Below are 20,299 nucleotides of genomic sequence, written 5' to 3' on the forward strand. Positions count from 1 at the left end.
AACTCAAAGCTGACTGGAGGCTGGTTATTATCCTTGTCAAACCGTGCAAAGAAACTGTTAAGTTCCTCTGCTAGGTTGACATTGTTATTGGCCAGTGTGTATTGTAATTCATTTTTCTTTTTGTAATCCGTCATTAATCGGATGCCTTGCCACATCCACTGTGAGTTTGAGTTACTGTCAAAGTCCTCCTCAATCCATTGTTTGTACTTTAGTTTAGCAGACTTGACGCCCTTCTTAAGGTTAGCTCTGGCAGCTCTGTAGGCTGAGGTGTCTCCTAATTTAAAGGCTTTGTCCCTTTCCCCGAGCAACTGTTTGACTTCACTATTCATCCATGGTTTCTCATTTGGGTAGATCTTAATTATTTTGTTGACAGTAATTAATATATGACAGCACAGATGAAGTATATGTCTCTAAGTCTGTCTGATGAAAAAATATATTCCAGTTTGTTTGTTCAAAGCAGTCCTGAAGTTGGCAAATGGCAGCTTCAGGCCAAACTTTAACAGTCTTGCTAATTGGGTTAGTACTGCTGATAAGGGCTTTGTGCGCTGGAACAAGAAACAAAGAGAGATTGTGAGAGAGGGGTTAAATAGCTATTATGAAGTACAGTGCATTAATTGTAAACTGTAACACTTGCTTTATGGATTTTGAAGACTATTTGCCAGGAATATGAAAATTGTAGGTATTTAGTCCTGCTTTTGCTCTATGCATAGAAATAAGCGCAATGGGAAAATGAAATAGTCATCTTAAGCTATTAATATTCAAGAATTTTTTTATACTGTGGTTAAAACATTTAAATTTCTACTGTGACATACTTTATGCATAATTTGGACTTCATTGGTTTCATAAATCTTCATAAAATACTTTTTCTTCTAGATGTTATTGTCAGACTTTTCCCATCACCATATTGAAATGGCGTGTACACTTCTGGAAACATGTGGCCGTTTCCTCTTCAGAACAACTGATTCACATTTGAGAACAAGTGTTCTTTTGGTAAGGCAATCTTGTCTGTATAATTGGATGATCATATTTCATTATGCTGTAATTTATATAAAAATATGTATTTAATGATGAGTTAAAGATTAAAATCAACCTTTGATTAAATGATTTAAAGCTTTTATAAAGTAATACATCTTCTTATCCTATTTTAAAGTTATGTTATTAATGCTGCATTTCCCAACCAGTGGGTTGTGGCAGCATTACATGGGGGTTTGGTAATCTGACCCCAGACAAAACCAGGCCTAGCCCCTAACCCCCAAAGCTCAGACAGTTGCACTTGATTCACAGTGGCAGCATCACAGGTGGATCGAGGCCTAGCCTGCACGATCTTCCCAACCTCAGCTCTGATGATCATGTTCAATTCACCAAGGAGGAAAAGCTTTGATGATCACACTTGATCCATCTAATGCTTTGATGCTCTGGTGGTTGCATGGGACCTTGGCTTGACAGTGATGTGCTATTCACCAAGGGGGACACCCCCACCAACCCCTGGTGGGTCTCAAAGACACTGGCATATGAAAAACTGGATCGCAACAGCATGAAGGTTGGGAAACACTGTGTTTAAAAGGTATGGAATTTGTGACTACATTAACGTTTTAATAGCATACTATTTTGTTTATGAATAAGGTGCAAACGAAAGTGATCAAGAGAATTTTTTTTCTGTCCTTTTGAAGTTCTTGTATTGTGTATTCACTGGGTTTCTTTGTCATTTGCCAGGAAGTGAAACAAAGGATACTTGTTTTTTCTGATGACACCATTCAACCTCTGTTACTTGCATATCTTCTCATTCTGTGTTGTTATAATCTCTTAGATTATATATTGACCAGAAATACTGCACTTCACTTTATCAGCATACATATATTGTTACACAGAATTTGGTTCCACTAAATTAATCCTTCTTTGAACTGCATAATTTTGCACTGTACAAAATATACTATTCTTAAAGCTATATTTGTTATGTTGATTACATTAAGGCAGAACTTCAACTACAGCATAGCTTTAATCACACATGTGTAATGTATAATAGTGTAGTAGATGCTTTAAGTACATCAAAGCACTAAAAGTAAAACAATTACTCTTTGTTTTCCTATTTTGCTTTTTATATTGTGCACAGTAATGGTTAAGAGTAAACTTTGACTATTTCTGATAGCACCTTGTAAGAGTCTTAAGTTTATATCGCCCACTTAAATCGCTACCAGCTCTCAGTCTTGAAACGTTTTCTTTGATTCAGGTTCTCAGATTCATGAGTGACGAGAATGGTGGCTCAGATGCTAAGGATCTGTGCTGGTATCTGGAAGGTTGGCTGTTCAAATCCCGTTAATGCCAGAACAGATCCTACTCTGTTGGGCCCTTGAGCAAAGCCCTTAACCTGAAAATTGCTGCAGGGAAGCTGTACAATGGCTGACCCTTCACTTCGACTGCCATACGTCATGGGAAAAGACAAATTTTAATACAGTGTAGCAAATACATAAAAAAAAAACACCTATGCCTTGTTAATCTGGTATTTGGTATAGCTTTTCTCTTCTGTTTATAGTATACCATCATCAAGACCAATATGATTTATTTTGAAAAGGATTCTTTCTACTGCTGGTGCACCATTACTGCAATGTCGGAGTCTTTCCTATATAGAAATCTTTGATTTTATAAAAAATATTTTGTTTCTGTGCACTTCATGTTTACATTATATTAGAAGTTGTTTGCTGTGTGTTTAATCTGTAATATCCTTAATACACAGCATTCAAAATAATAGTAGTTACTTCGTGTTATACTACCAAGACTTGTTATCTCTAAATTTCTCTCTGATGGATTCATGCTATTTTTTTTTTATAATTATTCATATTTACGTTATATATAGCAGTAAAGCCCCTTCCAGTTAAATCTAAAAAATGCTTCAATAAACCTCTCCCTAGGTTGAGATGTACTTCAAAATATCACACGATTCCCACAGCAGTATGTTAACTTGCCTTCTTTGCTAAACTATTGAGCCTTTGTTTATTTTCGTGTAACACTGCACAACAGGTTTTTTTTTAATTTTTTATTAAATGTCTTGCTTCCTGAACAGCGTTCGCGCAACGTATTTAGTCACGTTTATGTTTCGCATTAGCTATTAAATTCAACAGAATTAAAAGTGTTTTCATCCTGATTTTTCTTTTGTATTCAATGTCTGGTGCATCATGTTGCAGTGTCCAACAGTAGTCAGCAAGCATTAACAGATTCCAGTTGCCCTGGTATCGTTTCTCCATCGTAGCAATGTCCTGGTGAAACCTTTCACTGTGTTCATCACTGACAGCACCGGGATTTGCAGGGAAGAAGTCCAAGTGTGAGTGGAGGAAATGAATCTTGAGTGACATGTTGCACTTCATTGTCTTGTATGGTTTGAGAAGTTTGTCTACCAGCTGAATGTAGTTTGGGGCTCTGTAATTGCCCAGAAAACTGTCAACAACGTCTTTGAAGGCTTTCTAGGCAATTTCTTCCAGCCCAACTAACCGTTCTTCAAACCGCTTGTCACTCATAACATGTCTGATCTGGAGGCCAACAAAAATGCCCTCTTTGATCTTGGTTTCAGTTATTCTTGGGAACATCTGGCTTAAATAATGAAAACCTTCCCCTTCCTTGTTCAGTGCTTTCACGAAATTCTTCTTTATTCCCAGTATTATGTGAAGAGGAGGCAGAAATATCTTTGTCAGGTCGACAAGCAATTCATGTGCCACATTTTTCTGTCTTGGAACTAACTTTTTACGGAATGGCCAGTTCTGTCGAGAATAGTGCGACTCTTTGGCACAGCTGTCCCATTCAAAGATGAAACAAAAGTACTTTGTATAGCCGAGCTGCAGTCATAGTAACAGAGCAACGACTTTAAGATCTCCACAGATATTCCAGTTGTACCTGCTATACTGGACATGCTTCAGCAACAGTTTCATATTCTCATACATTTCTTTCATGTGTGCTGCATAGCCAACAGGTACTGAAGGATAAATGTTGCCATTGTGTAGCAGAACAGCTTTCAGGCTTAACATTGATGAATCAATGAAGAGACGCCACTCTTCCGGGTTGTGATCACAGACCCAGGGCCGAAAATAATCCTTCAATGTCATAACAGAAACCGAGACCTGCGACTTGTGCAAAACCATGTCGGCCTCGAAACACAGAAATTTTCGTACCTGGTGACAGGTACATTCCTGCAGTCTCGAACCCAGCAACTCAGCTTTTGCTTTTGACAGACCCAAATCTCAGACCAAATCGCTCAATTCGGAGTGTGTCATCAGATGTGGATCACCTGATAAGCACGGTTCAAAATCCAGGTCAATGTCACTGTCAGTACCCTGCATTGCAGTTTCTTCTTCTGGTTCATCTAAAGTCCAATCCTCTGGTGGTTTTGGAATTGGAAGACTGTTGTCATGTGGCACGGGTCTCATTGCTGAAGGCAGATTAGGATATTCATTTGACTTCTTGTTTTTTGCAGAGAAACCAGACACATTAGTCAAACAGAAGTAACGGTCCGTCACATGGTCTTTCTGTTCTCGCCATATCATCGGAATAGCAAACTGCATCGTCTTTCGAGTGCCTCTTTGCCAGACTCTCAGACTGACGGCACATGTCACACAGCAAATGTGAGGCGCCCATTCTTTATCTTGATTACCAATTTTGCAGCTGAAATACAGATGATAAGCTTTCTTCATAAAAGCAGTCATCCAATGTCTCTGAGGTGCAAGTGTATATTTGCCACTGATATAGCAGAATGTATCACAGCTGTTACGACATTGACGAGACATATCGCCCAACACCAAAACTTCTGTAGCATCAAGCTTACTTACTGTTATATTGCTACAGATACTATACTGATACTATACATACACACTGATTATCTATATAAACCAAATGAGCAGGATCAGTGTATGCAAGCAACCTTTTATAGCATGCTGAGACAGTGTCAAGCTTGTTCAGACCTGCCCAGGATGTCAACATCCACAGAACAGCTTCCAACCTGGCCTGATTCCATTGCTGAACATGCCCAGGCTGCACAAAACGTTGTTAAGTCACTTACAGGAGTGAAAATGTTTGAATAGAAATATAACAAAAAATCATGACAAAACTGAAGAAACTGTATGTGATGGGTAAATTTTGATGTGATATTCGTGATCAGCACCCAAAAATCTATAAGAAACACCCAACAGTGTTCAAGAAGCAAAAACTTTGTTGTGCAGTGTAATTAATTTATTTGGTTTTCATGAATACAATGCTTTTGTTTCTTTCTCAAAAAAATCCATTGTGTAGCTCTTAGACTGTCTGCTGGTTTCAAATCTCATTATATTTGCATGTTTCAATTATCTTAAGTAATATTTTTTTATTTGGTAGTACTGAAGTGTAATATTCTCTGTGACAGGAGCAAATGATGCGAAAAAAACAAGCAATGCACTTAGATGCCCGTTATGTCACCATGGTTGAGAATGCTTATTATTATTGCAATCCACCACCAGTTGAAAAAGCAGTGAGGAAGAAGAGACCACCACTTCAAGAGTATATTCGTAAACTACTTTACAAAGACCTCTCCAAGGTTACAACAGAAAAGGTAAATCTTTTTTTGAACAGCCAAAAATCATATGCATAACTATGTTTCAAGTAGAAATTGTGCCTGAATACATTTCAGCATGAATTTCAAATGTCTTTTTCACAGGGTTTGCCTTTAGACATGTATATCCTAAAATTATGCAAATCCTACATAGTCTATTTGATTTTATTTTTTTTGCAGTTGTTTTTGTGACTAAATTGAAAAATATATTGTAAATTATACAGTTTGCCATTTTGCAATTTGTAATAATTCATTCAACCCAATTCAGTTTGTTTCTTTTCTATATAAACTTTATGAATTATACAAGTATTTCCACAACTTTAAATAAAAATATTATTTTAATGAAGTTAAAAATTACTTGATTTAAAGCTGAGCTGGAATATAAGCAAGAACATAATTTTATATTGATGAAAGAAATTTGGAAATATTGGTGAAGGTATACAAAACTGGTTAACTTCAAACAGTCATATGAGCCAGTCTCACACAACTGCTTTTTGGCATGGCCAATGTGTGCCTCATGACTGGAGCTCTTTGAGCATAGTGATTTAAAAAAAATATATATTTTTTAAATATAAATATATATTGCTAATTTGTAGCCATTTGTTGTATATTGTTTATGGTGAGCGTTCCATCAACCTCTTTTGTTGTTTGAGGCACAGTGGCAGAGTGTTTTTAACACTGCTCCCTGACAGTTCACTTGGATCATATTTTTGGCCACAATAAACAATCCAGAGTTGTTGGCAGATGTTTCCCAAACCCTCATGGACAATTAAAACACCATTTAAACATTATAAGCTACTCTAAACTAATTTAGTTCCTCACTCCCTATTGAATTCAATACATTTCAGAGGGTTCACACATCACTACTTATTGCCTGTATTTTATGTTGGACCAATATCAACCTACCTGCAAAATATCATGAAAATGTATTCATTAATTTTTGTGTGATCGGTGAACAAACAAGCTGAAAAGCAAAGAGACAAGATTCAATCTAAATGGAGTGTATTACGTATTATTTTTGCAGGTGCTTTGTGTTTCTTTACTCAAAACGTAGTTTGCAATTGGCAAATGTTTACATTTATTTGTGATAATATTATAGAATTATACTGCAATATTAAAGAAACTGACATACTGCATTTAATGTTTGTAGGTACTGAGGCAGATGAGAAAATTACCATGGCAGGACCCAGAAACCAAAAATTATTTAATCTGCTGCATGGTCAATATTTGGAATGTGAAGTATAACAGCATTCACTGTGTGGCCAACCTTCTTGCTGGCTTAGTTGCCTATCAAGAAGATGTAGGCATCCATGTAGTTGATGGTGTTTTGGAAGATATAAGACTTGGAATGGAGGTGAGTATGTTTCGCAGTGGAAATGTTGTGTTTTTTTTTTTTTTGAAGAATTAACATTTATAGCCAACCCGCGGCGTATCCGGTTTTTTAATGATTTTTAAGCACAGGAAGAAAATTAATATTTGAAGAATCGGTAATGTAATAAATCAGCAAGAAAAGCAACATTGTAACAATGCACGGAACGAACCAACACACAATCGTCCATGACTGAAAACTGGCGTACCGTCCTCGTGCCTTCTCCTGCCAGACGGAGGAATGGGGGTGCACGGCGCGAAGTGTGGAATGCTAAACACTTCTGGAAAGACACGGTTATCTAAAACGGGTTGGTGTTAGAATACAACAGTAAGCGAATGAAAAGATGGAACTCTGGAGAGAGCAAAATACAACACAATAGTGAAGCCGCGGCATAACAAACGCTGCATAATTATTTATTGATTGTTGAACACTTCTGGAAAGACACAATTGTCTAAAAAGGGAGGGTTTGAGGATACAACAAAAAGTGAATGAAAAGATGGAACTCTAGACTTTTCTTTGCTCTGTGCGGTTTTGGCTGGCTTTCTATATAAAATCCACCAAGGCACCCGACCACGGTAGTAGCGAGGTGGGAGGGGATTGTGAACAAAGTGCAGGAGTATCTAAGAAGACGCATGTTTGTCGTGGATATGAATTGCTGTATGTAGCGTGTAAAACAGTTTGCAGTGGTGGACGCGGTTGTGCGTCGTAACGGAAAACTTGGTTTTTAAAGACTGCCTACTTCATTGTGTTTTAACCTCAGTTGTAAAGGAATGTTTTAAGGACCCCATGGGATACCCCTCGGTTTTGGTTGCTTTTCTATATATAATCCATGAGTGGGAGTGTATGAGTCACACTTAGTGGGAATTCCACTGCTTGCAGCCCGAATGAGGTTCAACGGCTTACCCACGCCTGTCTGCGCTGGGTAAACACATGGTCAATCTCATGCATAATTATTTATTGAATGCTAAACAGTTCTGGAAAGACACGGATGTCTAAAACAGGTTGGTGTGAGAATACAACAGTAAGTGAATGAAAAGATGGAACTCTGGAGAGAGCAAAATACAACACAATAGTGAACCCGCGGCATAACAAACACCGCGTGGCTCAGACGTGCATATGGACTCTCACCACAGATGAAAGGGACTAACTGGGTGGTAGGTGAGTTTTTGCGTCCGGGCAAATGGGCAGGCAGTGTGAATGCCTAGAGAGCGAGGGTAGACGCCGGCCGGTGAAAAAGGAGTGTTGGTGGGCAGGAAAACGTCTTCCGTGTTCCCGCAGGAGCATCTAAGAAGATGCATGCTTGTCGCGGATGCAAATAGCCGTATGTAGTGTGTGAAACAGTTTGCTATGGTGCACGCGGTCGTGCGACGTTACCGAAAAGTCGTTTTTTAAAGACTGCTTACTTCATTGTGCTTTAACCTCAGTTGTAAAGGATTGTTTTAAGGATCCCATGGGATACCCCTCGCAAACCATTTCACACGCTGCATATGGTGATTCACCTCTGCGAGAAACATGCCTCTATGAACAGTCAACGTAGCTCACAGGTGCATGACATGCACATGACATTAACCTGACCTGCACTGCATGTGGCCTCTATGACAGACGAATATAAATGACGGCATTTTTTCTGTGTCGTCGCGTCTGAGTTGGTGGGCGTGGCCCTGCGAGTTGTCGTCGTATCCAATGGTCTTGGAGTTGGTGGGCGTGGCTCCTTCCTGCGTGCGCCATAGGTGCCTCACTTGTTGGCGGCTTAGTGAATCCACGCCCCTTCCGGTGTGCTTTCCATGGTTGTCTTGCCTTAGTGAATTATATATATATATAGATACTAGCTGAAATACCCAGCGTTGCCCAGGAGGAAAATTAAAGTTTTTTTAATTGTTTGAGAAAAACATAATTAAAAAAAAAAACACAACTTTTAAAAATTAACAAACAATAACCCTGGGTCCTCCCTGCGTGGAGTTTGCATCTTCTCCCCATGTCTGCATGGGTTTTCTGCGGTGGGCTGGCGCTCTGCCCGGGGTTTGTTTCCTGCCTTGCGTCCTGTGTTGGCTGGGTTTGGCTCCAGCAGACCTTCGTGACCCTGTAGTTGGGATGTAGCGGGTTGGATAATGGATGGATGGATGGATAAAGACTCACTAATGTGCTTGTCTTGCGGTGTTGTATGTATGTTATCATCTAGTTGTCGCCCAGAACCAGCCAACAGTATTTAATTTGAAAAGCAACAGGGGTACGGTGGTGCTCAAACATAAAGAATGCTGGCAGTCACCTCCAGTTGTTCCTCATGGTTTTTTTTTTAATTGGTTGAAAAAATACATGGGATCCTAGAAAGTATTTAAATCGACAGAACTACTCTGGACATCTCTCTGCTAGAAGGATTCATGTTGCTGAAGTGCTCACATTGTTTGTGCATTAGCAGCTAAGTGACTGTGTTTCTTAGGAGTTTTTCTTGTGGTGGTGTACTGGCCTCGCTTGCGTATCCTCCGGGCCGGACAGACACACTCACTTCCACACGTAGAACTGTATTTAATTTCAAAAGCAACAGGGGCGTGGTGGCACTCAAACATAAAGAATGCTGGCAGTCGCCTCCAGTTCACCCTCTGGTGGTCATTCCGAGTGTCAACTGGATGGTAACATGTATACAAGACCACAAGGTCACCCCCCACTATACTTAGAAGGGGGTGGGTTACGGCTGATTTCACCCTGCAGTATTTTTAGTCAACCAAAGTGGAATATGTGTACCAAGTTTCATGAACCACTCTCCAGCCGTTCGGACGTGATGCTGGAACATACATACACACATTGACTTTTATTTATTTATTGTGTATATATATATATATATATATATATACATATATATATATATATATATATATATATATATATATATATATATATATATATATATATACACACACACACACCCGTGTCTGCGTGGGTTTTCTCCGGGCGCTCCGGTTTCCTCCCACAATCCTAAGACATGCAGGTTAGGTGGATTGGCGATTCTACATTGGCCCTAGTGTGTGCTTGGTGTGTTTGTGTGTGTCCTGCGGTGGGTTGGCACCCTGCCCAGGATTGGTTCCTGCCTTGTGCCCTGTGTTGGCTGGGATTGGCTCCAGCAGACCCCCGTGACCCTATTCGGATTCAGCGGGTTAGAAAATGGACAGTGGACACACGTGGACAAAATTGTTGGTACCCTTCAGTCAATGAAAGAAAAACTCAAAATGGTCACAGAAATAACTTTCACTCGAGCTCCATCTGCGCAAAGCATACAATTATACAACTCAAAATTATATATCGAGCGCATCTGTCTCGACTAAAACTCTCCAAAATGTTTCCAGGGCATGATCCAACCTGCGACGTTGCAACCAAGCCCCAGCCTCACTGGGTCACATGTTCTGGGCCTGCACCAAATTAACATTATTCTGGACAAAACTTTTAATTACCTCTCAGACAGCCTTGGACTCACAATCCCTCCTAACCCATTAACAGCTGTGTTTGGGGTTCTTCCAGAGGGTCTTAAAGTGGAGAAGGACAAACAAATTGTGATTGCATTCACTACACTGTTGGCACGCAGACTTATTCTGATAAACTGGAAGAACCCAAACTCTCCTCTTTTAAGTCAGTGGAAAACCGATGTGTTATATTATTTGAAATTGGAAAAAATCAAATACTCAGTTAGAGGATCTGTACAGACTTTTTTCAAAACATGGCAGGATCTAATCAGTAATATTTTAAAATAAGTTTATAAAGCACAGAGAATTTATTAATTTAGGTATTTTTACAAGCCTTAAATTTTACACCATTTGGCTTGCTCTCTCTCTCAGGGGTGGGGATCGATCTGTTCTTAACATAATTCTTTTTTTTTTTTGTAAAACTTGATTGCTATGTATTGATTGTAATAAAATTAATAAAAAAAAAAAAGAAATAACTTTAATCTGACAAAAGTAATAATAAATAAAAATTCTATGAAATTTAATAAATAAAAGTCAGACATTGCTTTTCAACCATGCTTCAACAGAATTAATAAAAAAACTCATGAAACAGGCCTGGACAAAAATGATGGTCCCCCTAACTTAATATTTTGTTGCACAACCTTTTGAGGCAATCACTGCAATCAAACGATTCCTGTAACTGTCAATGAGACTTCTGCACTTCTCAGCAGGTATTTTGGCCCACTCCTCATGAGCAAACTGCTCCAGTTGTCTCAGGTTTGAAGAGTGCCTTTTCCAGACGGCATGTCAGATTAAAGTTATTTCTGTGACCATTGTGAGTTTTTCTTTCATTGACTGAAGGGTACCAACAATTTTGTCCACGTGTGTATATATAATATATCCATCCATCCATTTTCTAACCCGCTGAATCCGAATACAGGGTCACGGGGCGTCTGCTGGAGCCAATCCCAGCCAGCACAGGGCACAAGGCAGGAACCAATCCTGGGCAGGGTGCCAACCCACCGCAGGACACACACAAACACACACACTGCTCACAAAAATTAAAGGAACACTTTAAAGAAACACATTAGATACATCAGATCTCAATATGAAGTTGGATATCTATACAAATAACGACAGGGCAATGTCTTAGGAACAAAAGGATGCCAAGTCTTTTAATGGAAATAAAAGTTTTCTGCCTACAGAGGGCTCAATTGTATAGACACCCTAAAATCAGAGTGAAATGAAGATGTGGCAGGCTAGTCCATTTTTTCAAAAACTTAATTTCTGCTACTCAAAATGCTTTTCAGTATCTTGTGTGGCCCCCACAACCTTGTATGCATGCTTGACAACATCGGGGCATGCTCCTAATGAGACGACGGATGGTGTCTTGTGGAATTTCCTCCCAGATCTGTATGAGGGCATCCCTGAGCTGTTGTATAGTCTGAGGAGCAACCTGGCGGTGCCTAATGGACCGAAACATAATGTCCCACAGATGTTCTATTGGGTTTAAGTCAGGGGATCGTGAAGGCCATTCAATTGTTTCAATTCCTTCATCCTCCAGGTTCTGCCTGCATACTCTTGCCACATGAGGCCGGGCATTGTCGTGCATTAGGAGGAAACCAGGACCTACTGCACCAGCGTAGGGTCTGACAATGGGTTCAAGGATTTCATCTCGATACCTTATGGCAGTCAGAGCACACATATATATACATACGCATACACACACAGGTAGTCCCCAAGTTATGGACATCTGACCTATGACATACGAATGGGGCCGCAGCTGCAACGCATGCGCCTCAGTAACTGCTGCTTTGTCATCTTCTGCCTGGAAACGCTGCAAGCGGTGATGCAGTGCGTTACCTCTGGCGGCTACCGGCAGCATGCTGTTTTACTGCCCGCCTACCACACACGGTTGCCTGTTGATTCTAGGTGGGCGGCTGGTAATGCTGCAAGCGGTGACCCGGTTGTGGCTGAACGGAGGCCATTTTGGGTGAACAGGGTGGCGCGGGGTAGCATTGTAGTGTGCCTCGGATGGCTGCGTGTTGAATGGGGGCGGTGGTGCAGCGGACATTGCAGATAGCATACTGTAGTGGAGGTGACTGTGAGGTGGGCTGATGAACCGCCCCTCGCTGCCCCCATTCATTCTCAATAGCAAGCCTGCTTGTACTTTTACGCACATAGCAGGAAGTTGTCTCTTGTCAGTATAGGGTGGCCCAGATCTAATTATGCAGATCCAGATCGTCTGGATGACTTTGATTTATGTGAGGATGATTCTTCATGTTGTCAGTTCACACACTTCTTGATGGTTCCGGGACTTTTCGGGTTATTTTCTATATAATAAACTGAATAAGTTATAGCGTAATGAAAATTGCATAATTAGATCTGGACCACCCTATACATCAGACATGTTGACATCTGGTGCCTTCCTGCTGTGCAGAAGAGCTCATCTTAATCTTTTGTCTTCACCCTTCAAGAATGTCTCTGAAACACAAATCTGTTGCAAGTGCCGGTGATATAGTAAAGAAGAGAAAAAAACATCACCATTGAAAATAAATTAGAAATAATATAAAGGTCAGAAAGAGGTGAAACTCCATCATTCATTGGCAGAGCACTTGGTTACAGTTGGTCAGCAGTAGCATTTATTAAATAATCTACCTGTTCGACTTAAGTACAAACCTATATATATATATATATATATATATATATATATATATATATATATATATATATATATATATATATATATATATATATATATAGATATATATAGATATATATATATAGATATATATATATATATATATATATATAGATATATATATATATATATATATATATATATAGATATATAGATATATAGATAGAATGGATTGATTGATGAAAGAAACCAGAAAAAAGCGCTCATAATTATAATAAACTCAAACAGAGCATTGATGCCCTAGAAGCAAATTGTTAGCCGAGCTTCAATTAGTTATATGAATTATATCTCTCTATTCTAAAAAAAAAATCTTGGAAGGAGACAAGACATGATTTTCTCGGAAAGATACTTACACATCTTCCAAGACAAGTCTTTGTGCCAAGAGATTTAACCACTGCCACAAAGAGTAGATGACAAAGTAGAACACTGTAAAGATTTCAGAAACATTGGAGCGGTACACATGCAGAGCAGGTTAGAGATAATGGAAGTATGAAAGTTCAAAAGTCTCAATAAAAAAGTTAGTAAAAATCGCATTAGCGCAAACAAATGGAAATTATTAATCAGTGAAATAATAGAACAGCGAAAAGAGATAGAATATATTGTTCATATTTAAACTTTAAGTCGGAGACTTGTAGATTGTCTAATTTGTTTTGCCATCATTGGGGGAAAAAAAGTAGCGTTTCTTCCCAATAAAGAGGCGTATCCGCGGGAATTAAAAGATTTGTTGTTTGGTGAAAGTGAAATCCCGCAAGAGAAAATTTCAGCCCTGCGAGGTGAGCTTATTCAAAGAGATTTTAAAAAGTCCTGCTTGCCTAACTACGCATATGGTTCAATCATTTCTCATTTGTGTGAATGGTATTCTCAGACACATTTCTTGTAGAGAGAAAGAAACAATATTCACTCATGGGCAGTTAATACGTTGCATTGTCAAATTGTAATTCCAAACATGGAATCAAAATTCAGTGCGATATCGATCAAAAGGTAAAAGCGAAAAGATATTGAATATATGGATATAGGTGATATGACGGAAGTATGTAGATATTGTTTGGCTTTAAACTTTAAGTCGGAGACTTGTAGATCGTCTAATTTGTGTTGCCATCAGGGAAAAGTAGTGTTTCTTCCCAATGAAGAGGCCTATCCGCGAGAATTAAAAGGGTTTTGAATTGGGCGAACGAAGCGAGCAGCGGGCAAAGCCCCCTAAGTATATAGAATTTATTTATTTTGATAGAGGACAGAGTATTAAGTTGAAGATGAGGCTAATAGATGAATTATTTGGGGGGATCTAAGTGACTAATCTGTTGTGTTTACAATTTAAAGTTCTTTTAACTTCATCTCTGTCTAACTACTAGTGTGTTAGCTGCTTTACAGCTTGATATGTCCAACTTAAAACTCCTGTTCTCTTGCTCCCATTTTGGGAACTTAGTAAAATACCATGTATGCTTTTCAAGGGAGAAGCAAGGATCACGCTGAAGACTGACCAAGGGTAATAATGGGTGCAATAGATACTTGTCTACACTGCCATCATCTGCAAAAAGTTAATAGTATTGGGTAATGACTGAGAGATGTATATTGTGGTTCCAAATAAGGAAAAAGAAATGTGTTTTCAAATCAATAATATTAGCTTAGCAGCTGACTGTTTTGGAATTGGGTAATTATTTATTAAGAGCTTAGGTAACTTGAACATCTTTTAATAATTCTGCTGGAGTTTTTTCACCTGGAGATGTAGCAGGCGCCTCATACTGAAAGGAGATCCACTGCTGTTTTTCTAAACTGTTCATCTCTCAGGTGGTTTTGGAAAGCCATACAATCATCAAGTTGGTATGGAAATGTTTTTCAGACTTTTGAAGGAGAAGCTGTATAAAAATACTGATGGACATACAGTGTATCAGACCTACTGTCAAGTACTGATTTATTTTGTCATATGTAATTCTGCATTTTTATTAGACTGTAATGTGTTTATTCTGTCATTTTTTTATTCTTAGGTTAACCAGCCTAAATTTAATCAAAGACGGATTAGCAGTGCCAAGTTTTTGGGTGAATTATACAATTACAGAATGGTGGAATCGGCAGTAATCTTTCGGACATTGTATTCCTTTATATCCTTTGGAGTAAATCCTGATGGTTCAGCCAGTCCACTGGACCCACCAGAGCATCTCTTCCGAATTCGTCTAGTTTGCACAGTCTTGGATACATGTGGGCAGTATTTTGACAGAGGATCAAGCAAGAGAAAACTTGATTGTTTTCTTATTTATTTCCAGGTTTGCCTTTGTTAATTTGTGGTCCAACATTTTTTTTTTTTGCTTTAATACCGTAGCACTTGTTTTCTGTTGAAGCTATGAGAACCCAGTCTGTCATATAGTGCACAGTTATACAGCCTACCTTTGCTCATATCAAAAGTAGTTGTATATGTGAATATTTTGAAAGGTTACATACTGGAAGCTCAAACTCTACACCAATAATACTAAAATTAGGAGGAGTTCAATACAACTACAAAAACGTTATTTTACTACTCCTAACATATTTTTACATATGCTACATTTATTTTAAATGTTCTTAACATATTTTTACATATGTTAAAAGTACTAAATGGACTTCACTTTGCCATTTTCTTTTTTTAAATAAAGAATTAAAAAAAAAAAAACAAACACATCTTTTGTGTTTGATCACCAGTGCTAAGTTAATACTGAGGACAGATATAATCTTTTTTTCTGTATGGAAACTACCTGCATTGTACTTCTGCTTCAGTCAAAGTTAATTATTACTTTTCACCTTTTCAACCATTGCATCCTTGATAAGGTGTTACAATCAGTAGATGGATACATTTAAAAAAGTGTCCATGTGTTTGACATTACTTAGGTTTGTAAGTGCAGAAGAATGAATTTCAATAAATGCTTACATAGAAGTCTGTTCTATTCTTTAGCGTTATATCTGGTGGAAAAAGAGTCTGGATGTCTGGACCAAGGATCATCCTTTCCCTATAGATATTGACTATATGATAAGTGATACTCTAGAGCTGCTAAGACCAAAAATGAAACTCTGCTGTTCTCTGGAGGATGCTGTTAGACAAGTAGCAGAACTAGAGCGAGAATTTTTGGTTAAATTAGGTGAGTAAATATGCCTTAAACAATTTCTTTATGGTTTTTGAATTGATTATTAAAATGTTTTTGCCACTTGTCCATTTGTATAGTTGTTGTAATTAAACCATTGCACATTTCAAGCGTACAACTGGATAACTTCTACATGGATTATGTGACTCAAGTAAAGTGAGAATTTTGTTTTTCTTTTTTATGCATGAACGTTTTTTTACATTGTTTGCTATTGTATAGCATTTGTCACCATTAGCTACTTTAACATCATAAGCTTTTTCCTTTGTGCATGAAAACAGGAGATTACATTTTTTCTCAGCCGTTACTACAAAATACAATTTATTTAGCTAAATATATATTTGTTCATTTTTCTTTCCTTAAGAACTCTTACAAATAAAAATGTTTTTCATCATTTTTATTACACCACGCTTGTAATCAGTTTGCTATTACAAATCAGAGTCTAGAACTATCACGTTTCTAAGTTTACCTCTGTTTCAGTATTAGATTTAAGGATTCCACATAAATTAATGTAATTCTTGTTTCATGGAAAGGTTTTAAGTTTCTGCTGGGATAGTACTTTAAATTAGAATGAATGGAATTGTTTAAACATCAGAGGGAGTCTAATGCATGACTAAATTTATTATAATATTCTTCTATATTTGTTTCCCTTACTGATGTGAACTGTAGATTTTCACAGAGGATCAAGCAGGAAGTACTGTAAATAAGTAGTGCCTTGCAGAAGTATTTAGTCCCTTTGAAAATTGACACCATTTTCTGGCTCTCATAAGATACATACACATACTCCTCTAATAAGCATTATTATTGAAATATTAAGTGCTCTTGTTTAGTTTTAAAGCCATAATAAGTAATTTATCAGAAGTATATTCCTAAAATATTAAAACAAGAAAACTGCTGTATAAATATCGGTATTTAGTAACGCCTAATTTTGCTACATTAACTGCCTTAAGTCATATAGGGGTAAGTCTGAACCAGCTTTGCACCCTACTTTAGAGTGATATTGCCCCATTCTTCCTGGAAGATTTTCTGCAGATCATTCACATAGTTTGGGTGATGCTGCTGGACTCCAGTTTTCAAACCGTGATACAGATGCTTAATGGGGTTGAGATCAAGACTTTTTTTTTTTTTTTTTTTGGCTTTTGCTTGGGATTTTCTTCTCTGTGGAAGGTGAACCTTCTCCCAGGCCTCTGTTTTTCAGCTGAGTCTTTTCTGGTTCTTTTCTGTTATTCGCCTGTATTTAGTTCCTCAGATTGCATGATATCCAAAATTTCATAATGATTCTATGCACATTAGTAATTACTGAATTTATTTTTATTGTTGATTTTTTAGGATTAAAATTGGAAGCAGGACTGTGAGATTAAAAAGTTTGCAAATGTTTGTTTAATACAGATATAACCCCCAAAAATGAAATCAGTCATTAAAAGTAATTATCAGCTGTGAGAACAAAACTGGAACAAAAAAAATTCCAGTTTCTTTGCCTGATCAGACCAAGATTGTAATCACATTTACAATTACACCTCTGGAAAGCTTTGCTTTGCAAGATTTAATTAAATAGTGTAAAAGGAAGAGACTTGAGACACGTAAAAAGGTTTGGGGCAGCCACCCGTATAATATTCCTAGCTGCAAAGTTATTGAATTTTTAAGCAACAATGAAGTTGACTGTAGAGAGTCCAAGACAGAACTGTTGAAGGTTGGAAAAGATGGCAGTTTTAAATGGTCAGACAGGAAGTGAGGTCTGTTAACTGGAAGTGATATAGGTTGACCGGAAGTGATGTTTCTCTCACATCAGCCTGGGCGCCGGTACCGGAAGTGACAGTCTTCTGGGCGCTGGAAGTGACGTTCTTCTAGGCACCGGAACCGGAAGTGACGTTCTTCTAGGCACCGGAACCGGAAGTGACGTTCTTCTAGGCACCGGAGCCGGAAGTGATGTTCTTGATTCAGATAGGTTTTCCCGTGGCTGGTCTGTAGAGATAGCAGGAGAAGGTTTAATGCACCCCACCCTCCCTTGGCCTGGCGTGGAATTACCTTTACTTGGTCCACACAACGTCCCCCCTATTGGCACGTGTGTGACAATAGTTTGAATACTACTGAAACAATTATGTATATATTATGCCTGTTTTAGTTTGATATTAAGGCTTTGGGTTACAAAGAGCCATGAGAAATTGATGTAGCTCTAAAGCCAAACATTTAAAAAGAAGGCAATAAACAATTTTCTTGTGTTGACATGTATTTTAAGTACAGTATATTACTCAGTGATTAGTGGCAGCAAAATCTATTTCTAAACCTGACAAAAACTTTCATAACCTTTTAAAAGAATTCTCTTTGGGAGTCTAAAAAGGTATTATTTGTCTTCCTTACTCTTAAACGTTGCTTCTAGTGGCAACTTGAAATATGTAGTGATACAAACTTTGCCCAAACATAGCATGTGATATTAAGCATTAAAGAATGTTAATTTTACAAGTGCCTTGTGCATGGGAAAGGTGCTATGTAAATAAAATGTTAGTATTACAATGTAAATTATCATCTGAAGGGGGGGAAATCCTGCCTGTTGCTAATGCACGTTTATACTAAAAGTACACCCAATCATGATATCTCAGAATGTGTTTTGTGGTCTCATTGTTCCTAGTCTAAGAGATAGTTTTGAGGTTTTGGGGAGGTTTTGTAATCTGAACCAACTAACCATTTTAATAGTTTATCTATAAATGCATGTAAAGTTGTGTCTTTTCCATCTTACCTGAAGTCCGTGATATGTTCTATGGTCTTGAAAATGCTCATGTCTAGGTTAACACTTAAGGTAGTTGTGCCATCTCATTCTTCTATGTGGTCTTGCTATTCAATAGCTTAAGTGTTTTCACTAAATTTAATGCAGTTTTATCCTATAATTTTACTGAATATTCTATGACTGAGGCTGCAGGCATTAATTAATGCTGCAATGAAAATGAATGGCAATTCATCTTTATCTCATGGTCTTTGCTACCATCTAGTGGGTAAACAATATAATACATTATAGGTGATTTTTCTTGGAGGTTTACTTTCCAACTATTGTCGACACCTGCTTTGAAAGTGTTAAATATAAGAGCCATCAAAATCTAAAGCATCTCCATCTCCAATACTGACCACTGATTGTGAAAGATCTTAACAGGACAGCGAGTCATAAAAGCAGCTGCGAAAAGGAACTGAAATCCATGCAAGCCACATGCACTGGCACTGTGCTTCACCACTTTATTATTAATATATTTTATCACTTTTCTTTACATGTGCATTCATGAAATGCTTTTTATAATGTTGCATAAGCCCCACTTGCAACATTTAACTAGAGTCCTGCAGTTGGAAGTGTCTAACAGGTAGCACAAAGGCACAGTTAATATTGTGACATTGAGAAGAAAAGGCTACTTGTGGACTCACCAAGAAAATTGGAATTGTCACAGTATCAAATCCGTCTACTTTTTACAAATGTAACAATATTTTAATAAGATTGGTTTGAATATTTTTAATTACACTTCATTGTTTTAGTTATGTGCCTAACCAGCAGCCATGTAAGATGGAGACTAATTGTGGGACAAGTCATGTTATATAATGAAACTCTTTAAAGTTGGGCTTTTAAAAGAGTTCTAATAAGAGGAAAATCTAAATTACGAGAGTTTTTTTTACCATTTGCTTTATTGGGAAGGTGTTTAAGGCTTAGTGTTAAACAATAGTTGGGAATCTCTGGTTTACAAGTGATTGGGAACAGATCTTGTACAAAAAAATACCTTTAGAGCACAGGAAAAGCATTTGGAAAAAATACTCTTGAGTACACTTGTAGGGCAAAGTGCTGAACAATTGGACAGGAAAAAAAACTATATTTTGGAGGGATCAGGCTATACGTTTTACTAATGAAGATAACCAGCTAACCATTCAAAATTATGAAAAGGCTGATCATTGAAGTGAGAAAGAAAAAAACATTGGTAAAATATTGCAGCTTTGCAAAATGCATCTTGGTAACATGATGCCAAAATTATTGCAGATTAAGCAAACAACCATTCTTTGACAGTTAACGTTAATTTTTGCCTTGGGACCAAAACCTTTTTTAAATAAGTTTTAATTACTTTCAAATACTGAATTTTGATCCGACAGCCCTACCTAGCA

The 20,299-nt window shown here is 37.8% G+C and overlaps 1 protein-coding gene across 2 annotated transcripts in view; it reads left to right on the top strand.

Annotated features, from left to right (window-relative positions):
• upf2 (UPF2 regulator of nonsense mediated mRNA decay) overlaps window positions 1-20,299 on the top strand; it is an 83,130-nt gene that overhangs the window by 38,633 nt on the left and 24,198 nt on the right. For both annotated transcript variants that reach the window (XM_039761294.1, XM_039761295.1), the window contains exons 12-16: window positions 874-990; window positions 5,381-5,566; window positions 6,717-6,920; window positions 15,050-15,325; window positions 15,988-16,171. In XM_039761294.1, coding sequence (XP_039617228.1) covers window positions 874-990; window positions 5,381-5,566; window positions 6,717-6,920; window positions 15,050-15,325; window positions 15,988-16,171 — 967 coding nt within the window. The remainder of the gene's footprint in view (window positions 1-873; window positions 991-5,380; window positions 5,567-6,716; window positions 6,921-15,049; window positions 15,326-15,987; window positions 16,172-20,299) is intronic.

This window comes from Polypterus senegalus, chromosome 8 (genome assembly GCF_016835505.1).
Source record: "Polypterus senegalus isolate Bchr_013 chromosome 8, ASM1683550v1, whole genome shotgun sequence".
NCBI classification, from domain to species: Eukaryota; Metazoa; Chordata; class Cladistia; order Polypteriformes; family Polypteridae; genus Polypterus; species Polypterus senegalus.